At 42.3% G+C, this 21,013-nt stretch overlaps 1 protein-coding gene across 5 annotated transcripts in view; it reads right to left on the bottom strand.

Moving 5' to 3' along the window:
• Positions 1-2,916: 2,916 nt before the first annotated feature.
• SPATA6L (spermatogenesis associated 6 like) overlaps positions 2,917-21,013 on the bottom strand; it is a 64,967-nt gene continuing 46,870 nt past the window's right edge. For 2 of the 5 annotated variants that reach the window (XM_050761099.1, XM_050761101.1), the window contains 3 exons: positions 13,846-13,939; positions 12,661-12,767; positions 6,379-9,243 (listed from right to left, as the gene is read on the bottom strand). In XM_050761099.1, the coding sequence (XP_050617056.1) occupies positions 12,678-12,767; positions 13,846-13,939 (184 nt within the window). In that variant the 3' untranslated portion in view covers positions 6,379-9,243; positions 12,661-12,677. Of the gene's footprint in view, positions 4,622-5,394; positions 6,321-6,378; positions 9,244-12,660; positions 12,768-13,845; positions 13,940-21,013 lie in introns of those variants that run through there. The other 3 variants (XR_007719775.1, XR_007719774.1, XM_050761100.1) reach the window with 3 other exon arrangements.

The raw sequence follows: 21,013 nt of genomic DNA, 5'->3' as shown, positions 1-21,013 counted from the left end.
AACAGCTGCAGGTATCCCCTGAGATTCCTCCCTGCCAGGATGAGTGTCCAAGCAAGTGGGATGTCCTGAGCCCAGAAGGAAAAACAGCAACAACAAGCCGAGCACAGTGGCTCAGGCCTATAATTCCAGCACTTCGAGAGGCTGAGGCGGGTGGATCACCTGAGGTCAGGGGTTTGAGACCAGCCTGGCCAACACGATGAAACCCCGTCTCTACTAAAAATACAAAAATTAGCCAGCTGTAGTGGCACATGCCTGTAGTTCCAGCTACTCGGGAGGCTGAGGCAGGAGAATGGCTTGAACCCTAGAGGCAGAGTTTGTAGTGAGCTGAGATCACGCCACTGCACTCCAGCCTGGGTGACAGAGCGAGATTCCATCTCAAAAAAAAAAAAAAAAAAAAAAAAAAGACACAGAGGAAGAACATTTTTATTTACTCAGCAAATGTTGGCATTGCAATTACTATGTGGCAAGCAGTGTTCTTACCACTTAAATATGAATTCATTTAATTTCATAACAGCATCATAAAGTGGGTACTATTATTATCTCCTTTTTACAAATGAAGAAACTAGCACAAAATATTAAGCAACTTCCCCAAAGACCACACAACAAATAGATGGCTCAGCCATTTGGCTGCAGTGTCACTGTTCTTCACCAGGCCTTATAAGGCAGAGAGTGCCAGGAGTACTAAAATATTAATTATAACTCAAGTGTGGGGTGGTCTAAATGTTCAAAGCAGATGAGAATCATTGGCTAGATCTACTGCATAGCATAGTAGCTATACTTAATACCGCATTGTATACTTACAAATTTGCTAATATAGTAGCTTTTACATTGTGTTCTTATCATACCCCCCAAAATAATTAATTAATAAAGAAGGTGAGAGGAAACTTTTGAAGATGATAGGTTTATGGCATGGACTTTGGTGATTGTTTCACAACTCACCAAGTTGTACATGCTAAATATGTACACTTTTAGTATGCCAATCACACCTGAATAAAGTGGTTTAAGAAAAAATGAATCACTGCTAATACCAAGTGCTAATTATATGCTGCATTGTACTAAAGACTTTACATGCATAGTCTCACGCATTCTTCTTAACACGTCTATTAGGCAGGTCATATTACCGTCTGTTTCCCAGTTGAGGAAACTGTGGCTTAGGGAGGTTAAGTAATTTGCCCAAGTTCACAGAGCTGGGACTCACATGATTCCAAGTCTTTTCCTAACTATTAAGATATAGTGCTTCAAAATGTCTAAAAAGTAAGAGGAAATGCATGATAGTATCCAATCGTCACCTCTTTACAAGCTGTTTATCTTTTCTAATCATAACATTTTATTTGATACAACCAAATTTGCTCCCTCAAATTGCCTGTTTTCCCATTCTAGCAAAAATTAATTTTAAATATGTCTAGATTATCTCCCATCTCACCTAGCTGCCCAGCCTCACCTCCTTTATGGTATACAATATCATTGTGTCCCTCCCTCATATCACCTTTAAATGTTTCACTCAAATCCTAACTCTCCCCAAAATCCCTTTCTTTTCCAAAACCAGAGATGGGGAGTCAGAATAAAAACTGGAACCCTATTTCTCTTTTCCTTTTCTTGCAAAATTTTAGGGACTGCTTTTTGTTCTTTATGCTGTGACTCCATTTCCTCCCCACTCACAAACACCTAATCCCCTACAGTCAGGCTTCCACAGCACTCCTGAAACTCCGAGGTCATCGATGCCCTGCTCATGAAATCCAAAAGGCATTTTCTCAGTCGTCAATTTTTACTCTTCTGCAACATTTGTCACTATTGGTTAGCTTTATATTCCACTAAGTTATTTTTCCTTGGCTTCCAAGACATTACGAGGTTCTGCCCCACCTGACCCTTTCCCACCACTCTTCCATCACTTTTGTAACCTCCTCCTCCTGCTGCTCCCTTGCTGTGGGTCTCATCTCTGCCTGTGCCACACACACAGGGTCCCCTCAAATATTTGTGGAATGAATGAACAAGCTCACATGCTTCTGGTCTTTTTCTCTCCACTATATACTCCTCCAATATTATGGATTCAACTACCATCTCTATGCAGATGATTAACAACAATGCGTATCCACAAAATCTACAGCTGCCCTTGGTTTCTCCTGCACTGATCTCCAAGCCAAATCTCAGATCCCCACTTCCAACTTCTACTGACCACTTCTTGTTGGCCTTTCCACCATCTTTTTAAACTGAATTTATCCAAAATCAATCTCATCAATCTTTTCTGTAGTCTCTCTTTCCCAGATTGGGAATTGTGTTTTTAAAAATCACCATTATTTCCCCTACAATCTAGGATCATAAACATTTCTTCTTGCTTTTGTCCCCAAAAGGTTTGAGGTTGCAAGGCAGGTCTATAGAGGTTGGTCCATTTATTTGAATCCCTCTGCTGTGGGCCTCAGGTGGGAGCCCCTGAGTGAACAGTGATGCCTCTTTGTGAAGTGAGTGACCCAAGACTTAGCCTCTGTCCAGACGTGCATCACTGGACGTGGTGTACTCCTGCATTTTCTCTTCCAAGTAATTCTTGAATAAACAACTTGTATTTTGATAATCCTCTAAATTCTATTTACAACCGGCCGGGCGCGGTGGCTCAAGCCTGTAATCCCAGCACTTTGGGAGGCCGAGATGGGCGGATCATGAGGTCAGGAGATCGAGACCATCCTGGTTAACACGGTGAAACCCCGTCTCTACTAAAAATACAAAAAAAAAAAAACTAGCCGGCCGAGGTGGCGGACGCCTGTAGTCCCAGCTACTCGGGAGGTGGAGGCAGGAGAATGGCGTGAACCCGGGAGGCGGAGCTTGCAGTGAGCTGAGATCCGGCCACTGCACTCCAGCCTGGGTGACAGCGCGAGACTCCGTCTCAAAAAAATAAAAAATAAAAAAAAAATAAATAAATAAATTCTATTTACAACCATGAGGCCTTCATGATAAGAACAAGATTCAGAGGGATTAAAAAAATACTAAACAAAATCCCAGACAAGGCCTCCATTGCTTCTGAAACACCCACCCCGCCCCCTACTAATTCTGAGTGTTCCCTATTCTATCTCCCTGGCCAAAAAGAGACCACAAAAACAAAAGTCCCTAAAGGATTTCATTTGAGCTCCTATTTTGTTCTCTTAGTCCTTCAGTTCATCTTGCCTCACACATCATGAAGAATATGAATCCACAAAATGAAGGACACTGTGTCCTTATTTCTGCAGGGCAATTATTCTCTCCATCAATACTTTATTCTGCTGACTAAGTAGTTCACCTTCACTTTGTAACAAGCCCAGGCCACCTGACTTAACCACTTCTTCCTTAAAAGGGCCAGGTACCTCCCCCATACACCCACAGGTTTTTAAGCACCCCTAAAATAAGTTGTCTCATGATGTCTTCCCAGCCCTGGTATCTAATCAGCCCTTCTCTTTCCTGTGACTCTCCTACTCAGTTCAGGTTCTATTGCCCTAATTTTCAGACTTCTTCAAAGGCTTTGTCAGAGTCTCCCCACTGCCAGCCTCTACCTACCCCCAAACCATCCTGCACAAGATCATCAGGTTAATACTTTGCTTTCTGGCTCCAAAACTCTAATGGCTTCTTATTGTCTACAGCACAAAGTTGAAAATACTCACCTGAATATTTAGGACACTTCAGAAGATACCCCGGAAGACATTTCCTCTTCTCCATATGCACATGCTTCATTACACTCTCCCCAATTGCTTCACTCTCCCAAATCTCTTCTCTACCTGGTCTGCCTATTTTTTAAACACTGAAAATAAATTCTTGGCCTGCAATCCCAATACCACCTGTTTCCAACCTCCTGAAACACACAGAAGCAACAGTATCTTGGTACATAATCAGATACTGCCTTATATTATTAAGTCAATCAATGAGACTTGACTATAAAGTAATGAAATTGAATTCTACAAACCTCACTGTAAATCAATATCATTACTTTATACTACTAAACAGGAGTCAAAACTGGTGGCTTTGGGCAAGACCCAGCTTCAGACCAGCTTTATGTGGGCCACAGAGCCTTTGGCTGGTTTAGATTTGAATTTGAAGATGAACACCTTGTGGGAGGGTGGGGTGTTACACGCTCCACTTCACTCCAGCTCCCATCACTCACCATTATTTCAAACTCCACTGCTTCTGACAGTCACAAATCCTGCCTGGCCCTAAAGACATCCGAGTTTGCAACACCTTTTGGGAATCACACTTGAAATATCTCATTTAACGTCTCATTGCCCCAGTAAGTCTGGAAACTTCAAGAGGGCACAGGTTGTTTTTTATACCCCTTAGTGTGACCCCTCCCTACCCCACAGGGTCCTGCGCAATACTGAGCACACAGGATTTTAACAAATACAAGTTGAGTAGGTCCATGCGAGGCTGTGGAATCAATTTGGTTAACTGCAGGGCTGGGAGGAGACCCAGTGAACAAAGGACGTCATCCTATCCCTTAAGCAACAACAAATGAGCTTTCATAATGAAGAGTTCCTACCGCGAATGCAACACTTCCAGCAATAACACCTACTGCCACTGCCTACGGTCTGTTCCTGGAAGTCATCCCAGTAAAACAAGTATGATGTTTATCCCAGTTCAAAATTCCAATTTCAGTGAGTGTCAGTTCCTGGAGAAAAAGGAACAGGAAAGTTTATTTGGGGGTGGTGGGGAGGAGGGGACTTCCTAAAAATGCGGTTTACAAACATAACATTCCAATGACAGGAAATAAGAGCAGAAAGCCTCTCTTGTTGGCCTAAATAAGAAGTGGTTAATTGTTCCAACTTCTGTCAAGAGACCTCAGTTGCTCTGTTATTCTGAAATGTTCTGAGTTCATGTTTTTCAAACCCTTAGGCTGAATTATCTGGGATGCCTCAAGGCCAACCAGGTGGCAGCCAAGGGGTGACAGGAAGTGGTACAGAGAACCTGAGATTTGGAAACAACACAGAGCAGGGTTTGCAAACTGGCTCTGACACTTGCTTTTCTGAGCCTCAGTGTCCTTAGCAAGAAATAGGGGGAACAATGCTTTCCTCAAAAAATTAAATGAGATGAGAATAAGAATAGCTAATGCCCATTGAGTGCTCATTTTGTGTCAGGCACTGATTTAATGTACTTTAAATGTATTACCTACCAACAATAACATTATTAGATAGATACTATTATTACCTCCATATTATACATAAGGACACTGAGACACAAAAAGGTTAAATTATCTGTCCAAGGCACTCAGCCTGTAAATGGCAGAACTAGGATTTAAATCCAGGTACTAGGAGGGGTGCGGTGGCTCATACCTGTAAGCCTAGCACTTTGGTAGGCCAAGACGGCAGATCACTTGAGGCCAGGAGTTCAAGACCAGCATATAGGGCAATATAGGGAGACTTCTTCTCTATTTTTTATATTAAAAAAAAAAAAAAAGAAAACAAAATACACACACACACACACACACACACGGTGGGGGTGGGGGGTGAGGTGGGGCGGTGCTAACGGATCACTCTAAAAGATGCAGAATCCCAAGGAAAAATTTTGGACCAGAAACTCCTCATTTTGTTGAAGAAGCTCCATCAACTCAGCTATCAAGAAAAGGACCCATCTGCACCAAGTAATAGCTCCTGTCCTAGACATGACCCTGTTTTGACCAAATTCCCTATGTGAAATTAAGCATAGGTTCTTTCCTTTGATAAATAAAGTAACTTTATTACCATAATTTGGTGCCCCTAGATTCAGTGTGGAGGATGGAAGGCTCCCAGGCCAAAGGAGCAAAGGGTTGGGACTCTTCTTACTGTTGGCAGGGTTCCCAGCACAAGGGAAGAGAGGTCTCCTCAAGACCTGCAGGTCCCCCAAGTAGTGCTAGGAGGGGTCCCCTAACCAGAGAAAGACAGCAGCCCCATCCGGTGGTACTAGTAGGTTCTCTGGTCACAGCACGGACTAGAGAGCATATCCTGTTCCTCAGGCTGCCCTCCAGAGAACCCAGCGGGCTCCTTTGATGGAACCAACTCGGGGGAGTACTGGCTATACTGAGAGTAGCCTGGCATTTGGGCGCTAGGGCTAAACTCACACACATACCCATCAGTCTTCTCAAATTACACCTAAAACCAACCACCTCTTTTATGTCAAACATATCATTTGCACTTTCATTTTTCAAAAATCTCTTTCATAACTCATGGCCTACAGGCTTCAGCTAAGTCAGGTGACCACAGAGAACTGGCCTCATTGTACAGCAGCTTTTGTTTGGAGGGCCTAGGTTCCACAAAGGATATTTTCTTAGGAGCCTCTGCAAACCAAGACCCCATGAAACATGTCCATAAAATATGCTCCACGCTTTGACAGATCTGCAACCATAAAAGTCAAGAAAGGAATTAGAAACTGAAGCAAGACATATGGGAATTATTTTTATGATGTTTAATGACACAGATCTTCCCAAAGTAATCCAAACCCCCAAACATCACAAAATTATTCATACTATTATATACTCCAAAAGCAAAATACTTCAACTGCAATCCTTGCCCCAGCATGATTCCTCAAAATTGAGATAACTCCTTGAGAAATAAAAAGTAAAAATGATTATAATTTAAGGAATAGAGTTAATAAATGCGAAAGTAGAGGGAAAAAAGTATAATTTAGTGTGAAAACCAAAAATGACTTTAAACAAGAATGTGTATTTAAGATCTTATTAAATTAAAGAGTTATGCTCAAACCATTTCAAAAAACACTGAGTATTGAATGCATGGTGTATATTTTAACAATAAATGAAATGGGATACCAATTCATTAGGGCTGCTTTCCTTTAGCTGAGACTTATAGCATAACCTTAATGTAACACAGTATTTTCTTATTTTTGATGACTACTTAGAGGTAACATCAGAATAACAAATTGACAACTATAGTTTCAGAGAGACTGAGAATATATTAGCACATGTAATTTAAGCTTGCTGTTGGCCTTGCCAAGGTGGAATACTGGTTGTGATACAGGTTGAGTCTCCCTCATCTTTAATGCTTGGGACTGACCAGAAGTGTTTTAAACTTGGGTTTTGGTTTTTGATTTTGTATTTTGGAATATTTACATAAACACAATGAAGTATCTTCGGGATAGGGGATAGGACCCAAGTCTAAACATGAAATTCATTTATGTTTTATATACACTTTATACACATAGCCTGAAGGTAATTTTATACATGATTTTAAATAATTTTGAGCATGAAACGAAGTTTCAAATGCATTTGACTGCAACCTGCCACATGTGGTCAGATGTGGAATTTTTCACTTATGGTGTTATATTGGTGCTCAAAAAGTTTTGGATTTTGGAGCATTTCAGATTTCAGATTTTTAGATTGGGAGGTTCAACTTGGATATACCTTTATTTGGCTGAAATTCTGAGAAGAGGATAAATGAATTTTGTTTTGTTGTTTTTGTTTTTGGAGTTCCTTTTCTAATTTTTAATTTCATTTCCTTAATTTACCTAATGAACCAATCCCTATGATCACAATGAGAAAAGAAAACTTGTCTCTCACTGAATCTTCTAAAAACTGAACAAGTTTTAGGGTAGTGTCTTACTCTATTCAGGCTGCTATAACAAAATGTCATGAACTGGGTAGTTTACACACAACAGGAATTTATCTCTCACAGTTCTAGAAGCTGGGAAGTCCGAGATCAAAATGTTGGCAGATTCAGAATCCGGTGAGGGCCCTCTTCCTGGTTCAGAGATGGCGCCTTCTCGCTGTCTCCTCGCCAGTGGAAATGGGCAAACGAGCTCCCTTGAGCCTATTTATAGGGCACTAATCTCATTTAGGAGGGGTCCACCCTCACAACCTCATCACCTCCCAAAAGGCCCCATTTCCTTAGAGGTTAGGAGTTCAACATACAAATTTTGAGGGAACACAAACATTCACACTATAGTAGGGCTGGTAGAGGAAAATGCTATGGTTATACTATGAAGGAGGGACATAAGTTTCCATTTTCAGGCCCCTCTTCTCTGGGTCTGTATCAATGAAGACAAATGTGCCTCTAGTCTCCCTTTATCCCATCCCCTTCCTCTTCCTGCTCCCTCACACTGTGTAAGCATTTCATAAATGCACCTTCCTAACTAACTTTAAAACCTGGCTTTGGCAGTCCTATCTGTAGAACCTATTTACTTAATGTGTAGCTCTTTTGGAGAAATATTTGAGGAAGGTTTTGTTCCTCATCTAAATTTACAAAGAATTGCTGGAACAAAGGAGTAGGAAACAGAAGGAGCAGTTTAAACTACACTCCAAAGGAGCTAGCCTCCTCTTACAAATTTATCACAGAAATTCAACATTTAAAACAAGATCTGAATTATCCAGATGTAATGCTCTGTTTTCCAAGGTTTTTAGTGGGCTTCATGTAAATCAAGCCTAACACTAAGAAATAAACAACAACAAAAAAAGGATATACCAAAAAGAGAAAGTCAGGTTGACAGTCTTTTCTGGAGGATTTATCAGGTTATTCCTGTGAATACCAACTTCCTCTAGCTCATATATAATTAATGAGAGACAGAGAGAAAGGGATCAGAAGGAAGAAGAGAGAAAGAAAGAAGTTTTCAAGAACACATCCACTGTCAAAAATGAAGAATACGTTAAAAGACATCTCGACATTTTTGTTAGAATTCTTTTTTTTTTTTTTTTTTTTTTTTTTTTTGAGACGGAGTTTCGCTCTTTTTGCCCAGGCTGGAGTGCAATGGCACGATCTCGGCTCACCGTAACCTCCGCCTCCCAGGTTCAAGCGATTCTCCTGCCTCAGCCTCCCGAGTAGCTGGGATTGCAGGCATGCGCCACCATGCCTGGCTAATTTTGTATTTTTAGTAGAGACGGGGTTTCTCCATGTTGGTCAGGCTGGTCTTGAACTCCCGACCTCAGATGATCCACCCACCTCAGCCTCCCAAAGTGCTGGGATTACAGGCTTGAGCCACCGCACCTGGCCTGTTAGAATTCTAAGAAGTGCTTTCCAAATGGATAAGCACCTGCCACCCAACTACAGTGCTTCCTCTTTCATGTTCAAAATAAACATGCAAAAACACAAATTTTCCAGCTTGACAAGAAAATGTGAGCCCCCAAACAGCAAACACTTTAATCAACAACTCTTACCTGGGCACAAAAGACTGAGTACAGCATTTGGTTTAAAGGGGATTAGACATCAGTGATTCAACATAGACAACAAAAATTATTCATTTCTTTAAGGATGCTTCAATTGTTGTAGTGAGTGAGCTCTTCATGATCCCTTCAGCTTTCATTAATTTCCCCTGCAAAATTTGAAGCAATATATTCTACATATGGTATTGAGAAAAAGGCAAACAACCAATACAAGTAAGGAGAAAAAGATAATTTCATACTACCCCAATCTTGGCATGTAGCTATGCCTTGGGATCACTTAGTCTCCCCGGATTCCCACAACAGAATAACCCAGTGAGCATAGTGAGCATCTGTGCGACCTTGGGCAATTTACTTGACGTCTTTGTAAAATATCAGGATGATGACAGAGTATCTACCTCTTACTATTATTGTGAAGAGTTAACACAGTCCTTGCTACATAGTAAATGTGCCAAAATAGGTGTTATTCAGTTGACCTGTTAAACATGTTCCAATCAACTATATTCTACTGAACAAATTTCCTTCCTTCCTTCCTTCCCTCCCTCCTTTCCTTCTCTGTTCTTTTCTTTCTTTTTCTTTCTCTCTTTCTTTTTTTTCTTTTTCTTTTCTTCCTCTTTCTTTCCTTCCTTCCTCCTTTCCTTTCCTTTCCTTCCTTTCTTTGCTTTCTTTGTGATGCAGTCTCACTCTGTAATTTGGCATTGCACACTGGGGGCCATGATGTCATGGCAATCATGCCTTCCAAGAGAACTAGGGATAATCTGATGGGTTTCTTTGTGGGAGGTTTTGTTTGGTTTTTTGGATGTTTGTTTTTTGTGTGGTAAAATTCACCAATTTTAAATACAAGGGATACTCTGTTTATACCAAAACCAACAAGTCCCAAAAGATCCAGAAGTAGATGTATTCCAACCCCTTCAACCCATTTCTTTCACTCATTCCCTCCCTCTACCTGGTCAGATAATTTGACTCATTGTTTTTGGCTAAAGAATCCCTGACCTTTTTGTGGTAAGAATCTACTTTTTCATCTCCCTGGGATCTCGAGATCACTGGGGAGCCAGGACCTGGCAGTGAAACAGATATGGAGAAAGGGAGAGACAGGAATTGGTGCTGCCATTAGAAGAGAGTCCTCAAGAAAAGCCAGAACTGGGACACACCATGGGAGCCACTGGGTTGTGTGTGGGGGATGCCTCCTGCCTGGGGTCTGTCCTCCCAACCCAAGGAGTGGCTCTGGCTGTCCTGTTCAGTTATTTGATCTTGCCTGTTTGGATCTTTCCTGGACTCACTGAGATGGATGCTCAGCATCTTTCAGATAAACGCCCTGTTTGCTTAAGACTAGCCAGAGTCACCTGGGTTTTTTACAATCACTAAACCTTCACTAAAATGACCCTCCAGGATCCCAGCCTCTCCAGGAATCCATGACTCAAGAAGTTGTGTCAGGGAGGATGGTATGGAGACTTCCAGAGAAGGTCTTCTAAACTTATGTCAAACCACTGGGTGGGAATTCCTGTTATGTATGAAACCTATTTTCCAAGACAGAATTGACGTGTTTTTTTCTTTTCTTACTTTCTCTCTATCCCCCGACATCAGTGTCCACATATCAGCTGGTTCAAGGCTCTGTGTAACCTGATATTACCCATGTTGAAATTCAGCGTAATTTGGCATTTGATGATCATGTGGGCTATGTTCTGTATAACCACCTAAATAATGGCCTAGACAGCAATTACTTTGGTAACCAGAGAGTAAATGGCCCAGAATCCGTCCTTTAATCTAGCAAGCAGAACGTTCTAAGGTAGAAGCCTGCAGAATGGGCAATTACTGAGCTGTCCTCCCCATTCCTCTGTGCTAAAGGTAGGGAGCCCTGGCCACCCCTAGGGCAAACCAACTTGTTCTGTAAAGCACGCGTGACCCTCAAACCAGACTTTCAGGAGCCTGACTACAGTGAAAACTTAGCAGGTTATCCCACACTCCTTTATTGTTTAGAAAGATGCATAATTATTCTGATCCTGCTGACATGAGGACTATACATTACAAAGCTATAGGATCCTAGTGGGAGCCTTCTGAAGGCAATGCCCACAAACTCTGCTTGGGTTCCAAAGGGCCCTCCTTCACACACCTGCTCTTTCTCTGCATGGATTTCCATGTATGATTACACTCAGCTTTGAAAATGCAATAGAATGTAGCAGTTAAGAGAATAAAGCTCCACCATTCACTAGCCATGTCACCTTGAGCAACGGACCTAACCTATGCCTCAGTTTCCCTAGCTGTAAGATGGAACTAATGATAGTACCTATCTCATCAGGTTGTCCTGAGAATTAGATATGAACTTGTTTAATACATGTGAAGTATGTGTACTAGTCTCAGCACTCAGGCCGCATGCCATAAGGAATAGCGATTATTATTCTGAGCTTGAATGGAAAAGAAAAGAAAAGAATATATGAGAAACTATGATGTCCCACAATGTGGCTATTTGCCACAGATCTGAATTCCAGAGTTTCCTTGTTACATGCATTCATAATAAATGCATATTCAACATGCATTTATAAAAACCCTTTACTGCAGCCAGGCGCAATGGCTCACGCCTGTAATCCCAGGACTTTGGGAGGCCAAGGCGGGCAGATCACCAGGTCAGGAGTTCGAGATCAGCCTGACCAACATGGTGAACCCCTGTCTCTACTAAAAATACAAAAATTAGCTGGGCGTGGTCATGTGCGCCTATAATCCCAGCTACTCAGGAGGCTGAGGCAGGAGAATCACTTGAACCCGGGAGGTGGAGGTTGCAGTGAACCAAGATCATGCCATTGTACTCTAGCCTGGGCAACAGGGCAAGACTCCATCTCAAAACAAAACAAAACTCTCTTTACTGAGCAGCAACCATTGTGGAGGGTCAGGTGATACAGGGACAGCAGCAGGGTGGAGATGGGAAGGCAGGTTCTTGTTCAGTGCACACACCTAGTACATGTGTTTGAAAAGTTAAATGTGATTCCATTGTATGGCACTAAATACTGATTATAAAGCAGTGAGCAACAGAGACAGATTCTCTGATCTCATAAAGGTTTCATTCCAGTAGAACAGACAGATTTTAAACAATCAGCCCAGATAAAAATATAATAATAAATTGTGTTATAATTTATGAAGGAAAAATGCAGTGTGCTAAACGGTATGCATCACAGAGAGAGGGAGTGTCGTGTCGCAGAAAATCACGAGCCTGGAAGGACAAATAGAAGTTATCCAGGCAGAGTCAGGAAGACAAATTCCAGATGGAGAAAACAACATGTGCAAAGACCCCATGGCAGGAAAGAGCTCGTGTTCAAGGAGCTGAAAGAAGGCTGGAAGGTCCATTAGACAAAGGGTGATGTTGGGGGCAGGAGAGATGATTACAAAAGGCAAGAGAACTGGAAGACACATGCATTGCCGTTATCAGAGCTCCATTATACAGAGCAAGGGAAGAACATGGTTCTCAAGTCTCCTCCAAGTCTCCCGTCCTCCATACTTTCTAGTTACTTCATATTGATAGGAGAAAACTGAAATTCTTTTAGCAAACCAAGATAAGGGGAAGTATTTAAGCTGCTTACTTATATAAGACAGCAGCTTAAAAATATCTCTGTTCATGCAGTGGGTATTTCTTCAGAGGGCAGCTTGGTCTTTCAATGATATAATTTACTTCAGAGGTAGACTCTTCCTACAATAAAAACAAATCCAGCAATTATGTTACCCATAACATAATAGAGATGGATGATACCCAGAGGTGTAGTTTTGCATGTAGGAGGTCTGTACATCCAATTTATGCTGTTATATGGGGTTCACTATATATGTGTGTATGTAGAATCTTTCTTTTTTTTGTAGAGACGAGGTCTCATTATGTTGCCAGGCTGGTCTTGAACCTCCTGGCCTCAAGAGATTCTCTCTCCTCAGCCTCCCAAAGTACTAGGATTATAGATTTAAGCCCCAAACCAGGCCTTTGTTTACATTTTAAAGAGAGTCCTTGCCCGAAAAGGTTAGGAATTAAAGCAAAGCCTATGACTTTGCAGAAAAGAAGTAAAGTAGTTCACTACCCTCATGGTTAGGGCAAACAACATTTATTTTTAAGCATCATCCTGCAAATCTAGCATATGCCAGTATTTAATAAGTCAAGATGACTAATTCAAATACATGGCATCATTAAAGTCAGCCACTGGGGGCACTGTTATCCTTTATTTGAATTCTTTGGAGCTGGTAAACGGCCATTTAGCTGTGTGTCTGAAGCAGTGACAAAGTACTGGGAATACCTACCAATGGATCAGAAGCACTCCCCATACCCCTGTAAAAGTCATACAGCCAAAAACCACCTTATTAAATTTTAGAACAACTTTCTTCCATGTTGTGGCCTTACATAGCTCAAACACAACTGTATTCTTCACTGGATTGGGATTCATGTGTGCAGGGGAAAGGAATGCTCTGTGGGCCAGTTAGCCTGCTTTCTCTTAGTCCTTTGAAAGGACCTCCACTTGATGAGTGCCGTGCACCAAATTAGCTGCTACTCCTCCGTTGCATCCAAGTCCCACTGTCTCATCCTCAGGAAGCCAGCCCTGACTCTCAGCCATGTCAAATACCCGCCACCATTCACTCTCAGGACAACAGGTAATCTCCTTGGTAAGCCTCACAATTTTTCACTTATTTCTGTGGTTATTTGATTAATGTCTGTCTCCCTGACTAGACTATAGGTCCCTGTTCCCATATTATTTAGTGAGCATAGATTTAGTTTTATAAGAAAGTCTAACCTTATTTTGGTGCTGCTGTGCTCTGTGGGATGTCAGAAGACTGCATACCCTCTCATGGATATTCTTCCAAGTGGACTGAGAACCAGGATGGAACCTGCTCAACAGATGGAACAGGGTGGAATATTAAGCAGCTACTAAAAATGACACTTAAATAAAGCACATGACAATATGGATTGATATTTAAAACTTAATCATAATAAAAAATAGCAGCATGCAAAATGGTAAACATAGTGTGATTTCAATGTCTTTCTTAAACCTACCCATAGGAAAAGCACTGGGGAATAAAAACTGCTCAGATGTTAAGAATTTTTGGCCAGGCGCAGTGGCTCACGCCTGTAATCCCAGCACTTTGGGAGGCCGAGGCGGGCGGATCACAAGGCCAGGAGACCATCCCGGCTAACATGGTGAAACCCTGTCTCTACTAAAAATACAAAAAATTAGCCGGGTGTGGTGGCGGGCACCTGTAGTCCCAGCTCCTCAGGAGGCTGAGGCACGACAATGGCATGAACCCGGGAGGTGGAGCTTGCAGTGAGCCAAGATCGTGCCACTGCACTCCAGCCTGGGGGACAGAGCGAGACTCCGTCTCAAAAAAAAAAAAAAAAAAAGAATTTTTCGTGTTTCTATGTGTGGCTATGAGTGATTCTTTTCTTCTTTGTACTTTCCTGTGTTTTTCAGATATTTCTCTCATGAACAAACCCTACTTTTACATTTAAAATTTTAATACAAAAACTTTTAATATGAAATTTAAATCCAAAAAATTTTAATATAAAATTTAATCCCAGTGGTGGTTTTAGGGAGAGATTATCACCCAGGCTAATGTACAGTGGCATGATCATAGCTCACTGCAGCCTTGAATTCTTGGACTCAAGCAATCCTCCAACTTCAGCCTCCCAGAGGATCAACTAGGTACATGTTGCCATGCCTGGCTATTTTTTTTTCTTTAAGAGATAGGGTCTTGTTACCCAGGCTGGTCTCGAACTCCTGGGTTCAAGGGATCCTCCCACCTCAATCTTCCAAATAGCTGGTACTACAGGTATGCACCACCATGCGGAGCTAACTTTTAAGTATTTTGTAGAGACAGGGTCTCCCTGTGCTGTCCAGGCTGGTCTCAAACTCCTGTACTCAAGTGATCCTCCTGCCTCAGCATCCCAAAGTGCTGGGATTACAGGTGTGGGCCACTACACCCAGCCTCCAATCCTGGTTGTTTCCTACCACCAGGACTTTATCTCATATCTCATTTACTTTAGGCCACCCAGACACCAAACTGAACCATAGGTTTAATAGTCTCTTTCAGTTCCCCAAACATAGAGCATTTTCTACCTTCCATAGGCATTTGGCAACACTGTTCCCTCTTCTACCTCCCAACCCTGCTCACTACTCTTATTAACTCCTACCCACCCTTCAGAGCTCAGTTCAATTGTTCAGTTCTCAGCAAAGCCCTTTCTGAGCCCTCTCCTGCAGAGGAGGTCAGCTTCTCTGTTATACGCACTTGCAGTTTCATTTATCTATACCTCATTAATACCATTTGCACCAGTGGACATTTTGTCATTATTTGGTTAATGGCGGTCTTTACTCCTAGAGTGAAATTGAGACTGAGACTCTTTGCTTAATAGCTCATCCCAGGGCAGAGTAGGAACTGAATAGCACAGTAAGTAGTTAATAAATATTTATTGAGTGATTGAATTCATTCTCTCATTCATTCATTCATTCATTCATTCATCCATTCATATTCAGGAGGCGGATGGTTACCAAATCCTAAAGTCTGAGGTATATAACTAATCTAAAAGTGTACATAGCAATTTGATAATGAAAGGCACAGATACGGTTTTCTAAAAATACCCAAAGAATTATAGCCACTTGGGGCCAGGCGCAGTGGCTCACACCTATAATCCCAGCACTTTGGAAGGCTGAGATGAGTGGATCACTTGAGGCCAAGAGCTCCAGACCAGCCTGGCTAACATGGTGAGACTCCATCTCTACTAAAAATATAAAAAATTAGCCAGGTGTGGTGGTGGTACATATGTAGTCCCAGATACTGGGAGGCTGAGGCATGAGAATTGCTTAAATCCAGGAGGTGGAGGTTGCAGTGAGCCGAGATGGCACCACTGTACTCCAGCCTAGGCAACATAGCAAGACTCTTTATCTCAAAAAAAAAGAAAAGAAAAGAAAATGGTTCTCTTTAATTAATGTGCGGTACACACTGGAAATGACAGGAACATCTGGAAATCCAGTTGTTACTATGGCTACCATATGAATGACCACCCTGTGCAGTTGCCCCTCTGCTTGGCTGGTTCCGGCCCACATCCGGGCCTCCATTCCAGCTCTCTCTGTGACAAGCATGTCCCGCTGGTTTTTCCAGGGAGACAAGACCAAGAGTATGAATGGATCTACACAAATCCATTGCCGACCCAAGAAAACAACTCATAGCAAATGGAAGCACCACCTAAAGCACTGCCCATGTCACTACAAACATTATTTCTATGCTTCTGTAAGAATTTTTTGGCCGGGCGCGGTGGCTCAAGCCTGTAATCCCAGCACTTTGGGAGGCCGAGATGGGCGGATCACGAGGTCAGGAGATCGAGACCATCCTGGCTAACACGGTGAAACCCCGTCTCTATTAAGAAATACAAAAAAAACTAGCCGGGTGAGGTGGCGGGCGCCTGTAGTCCCAGCTACTCGGGAGGCTGAGGCCGGAGAATGGCATGAACCCGGGAGGCAGAGCTTGCAGTGAGCTGAGATCCGGCCACTGCACTCCAGCTTGGGTGACAGAGCGAGACTCCGTCTCAAAAAAAAAAAAAAAAAAAAAGAATTTTTTTTTTTTTTTTTTTTTGACCCAGAGTCTCATTCTGTCACCCAGGCTGGACTACAGTGGCGTTACCTTGGCTCATTGCAACCTCTGCCTCCCAGATTCAAGCAATTCTCCTGCCTCAGCCTCCCAAGTAGCTGAGACTACAGGCATATGCCACCACGCCCAACGAATTTTTGTACTTTTCGTAGAGACAGGGTTTGGCCACGTTGGCCAGGCTGGTCTTCAATTCCTGATCTCAAGTGATCCACCCACCTCGCTTCCCAAAATGCGGGGATTACAGGCATGAGCCACCGCGCCTGGCCCTTCTCTAAGAATGTTCAAGAGGAAGGAATAGAAATATGTTGAAGCTATAAATGAAGCTAGCATTTAAAAACAGCCACCAGCTGGATACTGTAAATGATTTTTCATAGATCTAGAGTAACCAGTACCAAAGCGACTCCTATATTTGTTACCATTATCGTTACATGCAATTTATTTTTTTTACATTTGAAGATCTCAGAGAATGATGAGTCAACAGATGGGAGCAATGCTATGCCTTTACTAGAGCCCTCTCCATGGGATCTACCTTCTCCTTTAGTAACGTGCAGAGAGAGGGTGTGCTGAAGAGGCATGACACTATTCAGATGGTGGATACAGGGAACAGGCTTGGCAGTGTTTCTCCCTCCTTTAGTACTCCCATTGTTCACTCTGATAAAGTGTTTTCTACTTCGTCCATCAAAACCTTGGGCTGACTCTCACTCCAAAATTTGTCTCCCAACTCATCCCTAAGACATTGATCCTTACTGACTTCAGTATTAAGTTAGCAGAAACACAACAGGTATTCTCATGCACCCTTGTGAACTGGGCACAGAGAAAGAGTGGTCCTGATAACGCTGGTGTGAAAAGAACACTGAGTGAGTGGAGACACAGTGCTGGCAACCCCCAGGGTCCCAGGAATCTGCCCTGGTGATCACTCTAAAGCCAATGGGCAATGTGTTCTGCAAGGACATGAAGGGCATATCCCTCGTTCAAAAGAACTGTTTTTAAAATATTATCTTCAGAGCCACTTCTCTAGTGTTAAGGTGACCAGCTGTCTTGGTTTAACTGGGACTCAGGGGGACTCAGGGGTTTCCCAGAATGCAAACTTTTGGTACTAAAACCAGGACAGCTATGGGCAAACTGGATGGCCTTTCTGTGGCTGTGTTATTCTTTGTCACTGATAATCATGGCCTTATTTACAAACTCATAGTCCAACTAAGTCCCAAGCTACCAGTTTAGAGAGACTTTGGGCACAAAGAATTTGCTGCCTCATCAGAGATGGCCAGTAAAACTCTGGTCTGCAGCTAAGACTCATCTTTCTAAAGTCACTTGTGCCAACTCCTGTGACTAATATCACAGAGCTCCTCACTCCTTCCAAGCAAAGCCCAAACTCCTTAGGTCAAGCAACAAAGGTCCCCCTCAAACCTTTGAGTACTGGCACCAACTTTCTCCAAACTTCTTAACTGCTGGAAGCTGACAGTGCCCCTGCCTCCCACCTCCCATCACTCACCTCCATGAACCCCATCATAATCCAATCTTCTCCCCTCACCGCCACATGAAAGCATCACCTCCTCCATTAAAACACTCCAAAAGTTCCACCCTTTTTCTTTATACTCCAGTAACTTTTGTTCCACACTATTCACAAAGTTCTGCTTTGTAGAAAGCTCTTCGCATGCTTCTTTTTTATTATTATTATTATTTTTTATATCCTCTACTAGGTTGCAAGTTTTCAGAGATCAGGAGAAATGTCTTAAATGTCAGTGTTCCCATTCCAGGCCTAGCAGATTGAGTATCAATCCTACTTTCCTCTTAACCACAGATTTCATGCACTCCCCGCCCACACACTCAATTCCAATCCTAGTTGATTTTGACTCAGTAAACAAGAGGCAATTCTTCTGTTGGCCAGAGTTGAGAATTGCTGGCCTGCTGCATAAAGACGCTCAGGAAAGGCTGGCTGAATGAATGCATAAACTATCTAACATGTATTTAAAGAGAAAAGACGCCTTCTCAGATCTCTCTCCTGATGGAATTGATTTCCTCCCACTCTGTCTTTCCCCTGCATTTGGATTGTACTTCTGTTAAGTGTTAAGTGCCTACCACAGTCTATCTCATATTCAGTGACATGGTGTATGCCTGCCTTCCTGTCTAGTATGTGAGCCAGTGGAAAGCAGAGATGTGTCATGATGGTGTCCATTGTCCACAACAGTTACCCAATAACAGCATGCTCAATACAGTCTCTCAGAAAAGCTTGCAGTACTGATTTTAAGGAGTTTGGGAGGTGTTATAGATAGAAAGCACAGGGACAAAAAAAACCACGGGTTTTCCCCAGTTCTGGCAGCTGAGAAGCACTTTGTGGCTGTATGCAGATGGATCTTTGATCATCACATCCATTTTAAAGATGAGGAAACTGAGGTTTAAAAGGTTGAAGCTGAGCACGGTGGCTCATGCCAGTACCCAGCACTTTGGGAGGCCAAGACAATTGCTTGAGCCCAGGAGTTTGAGAAGAGCCTGGGCAACACAGTGAGATCCCATCTCTACAAAAATAAAAGTACGAAAATCAGCCAGGCATGGTGGTGCGCACCTGTAGTCCCAGCTACTCAGAAGGCTGAGGCAGGAGGATTGCTTGGGTTGGGGAAGTCAAGGCTGCAGTGAGCTGTGATTGTGCCACTGCACTCCACCTGGGTGACAAAGCAAGACCCGATCTCATAAAAAGAAATTAATTAATTAAAAAAATTAGGTCAAGTAGCTGTGTGAAATCACCCAGCACTTAGAGACACATGAGCGCTAGAGCCCATGTCTCCTGACCACTGCCAATTGAAAGTTCTTTCCACTCTTCATTTAAAATCAATCCTTTACAAGTCTTTAAATCCAGGATAACCTCCTGTGCTTTGCCAGTCTGCTGAATTCCAGGCTGGTGGCAAAAGCATAAGACAGGAGGGGACAGAGGCCAGGCACAGAGAGGTATAAGTGTGTCTCTGACCACCTGTCTCTGTGTGCCAGAGCCAGTTTTTTTGTTTGTTTGTTTTAAACGGAATTTTGTTCTTGTTGCCCAGGCTGGAGTGCAATGGCACGATCTCGGATCACCACAACCTCCGCCTCCCGGGTTCAAGCAATTCTCCTGCCTTACCCTCCCGAGTAGCTGGGATTACAGGCATATGCCACCACGCCTGGCTAATTTTGTATTTTTAGTAGAGACAGGGTTTCTCCATGTTGGTTAGGCTGGTCTCAAACTCCTGACCTCAGGTGATCCACCCGCCTTGGCCTCCCAAAGTGCTGGGATTACAGGCATAAGCCATCGCACCCAGCCCAGAGCCAGTTTTTTTTTAATCTATGTTGTATTGTTTTCCTCTAATAAAGTAACTAATCATAAGCTCGCCATATATTAATGGATTTTATTAAAATATGTGATCTGGCTTCCTTAAATCCATGATTTAACATTGGAATATACAGTTATTTTGTCATTTCTGAAAAACGCTAAGAATAGACAGCCATTTTCTTAGTCTACCTCGAAGTTAATATAATTCCTGTAAAAATTTCAGGGCCACTGTGGTTCTGGGATATATTTACTCTGAGTCCCTTGTGAGCAATTGTGTTATTCTGGTATGCACAGTTTGCTTCTTATTCTCATCACTAATAATGCAGAGAAAAGCAGATTGGCATATCCTTCATTCAAAATAACAATCTTATAAATATTATTGTCAGTGCCACTTCCCTGAACTTCAAGTAACCAACTGTCCTGGTTTGCCTAAGACTCAAGGGTTTCCCAGAATGCAGGACTTTCAGGGCTAAAATCAGGCAGACTCAAGCAAACCAATGGTTACTTACCCTACTAGAGTGTGCCATTTGGCAAATAAAGGTTTCTGTTCTTACTCTCTGGCCTGCTCTCCAGACATATGCAAATATAATTTTATTATTTTTGAAAATAATGTAAACAAAGAAACCATGTCTAGAAAAAGAATATACGCCCATATGTTAACATTTGTCTTTGGGTGGTAGGACTATGGGTAATTTTTTTCCCCTTTTTTTTCTGTCATTTTCAAACTTTCTGTAGTGAACATTTCTATACTGGTAAAATAAAAAGGTTTAGTTTTTAAATGTATGACAAATAAAAATGGGTAGATAAATAGTACCTATGTCAAAGTTAGTTGTCTATTCCATTCACAGCAAATATTCTGAGATATGCCTCTGGCTTTTGGGTAGATTTTAAAAGAAATAATCATTTTTTCATATCAAGGTGTCACCAGCTGAATATTCCTAAGAAAGGAAGCTGATGAAATGACCCAGCTTTACCCCTGCCAGGCCACAATGCACTCTTCAGGCAAAAGGTCAGTGCTTGACACT

This window comes from Macaca thibetana, chromosome 15 (genome assembly GCF_024542745.1).
Source record: "Macaca thibetana thibetana isolate TM-01 chromosome 15, ASM2454274v1, whole genome shotgun sequence".
NCBI lineage: Eukaryota > Metazoa > Chordata > Mammalia > Primates > Cercopithecidae > Macaca > Macaca thibetana.
The sequence above is the reverse complement of the archived record's forward strand: the minus strand, read 5'-3'. Positions and strand labels throughout refer to the sequence as shown.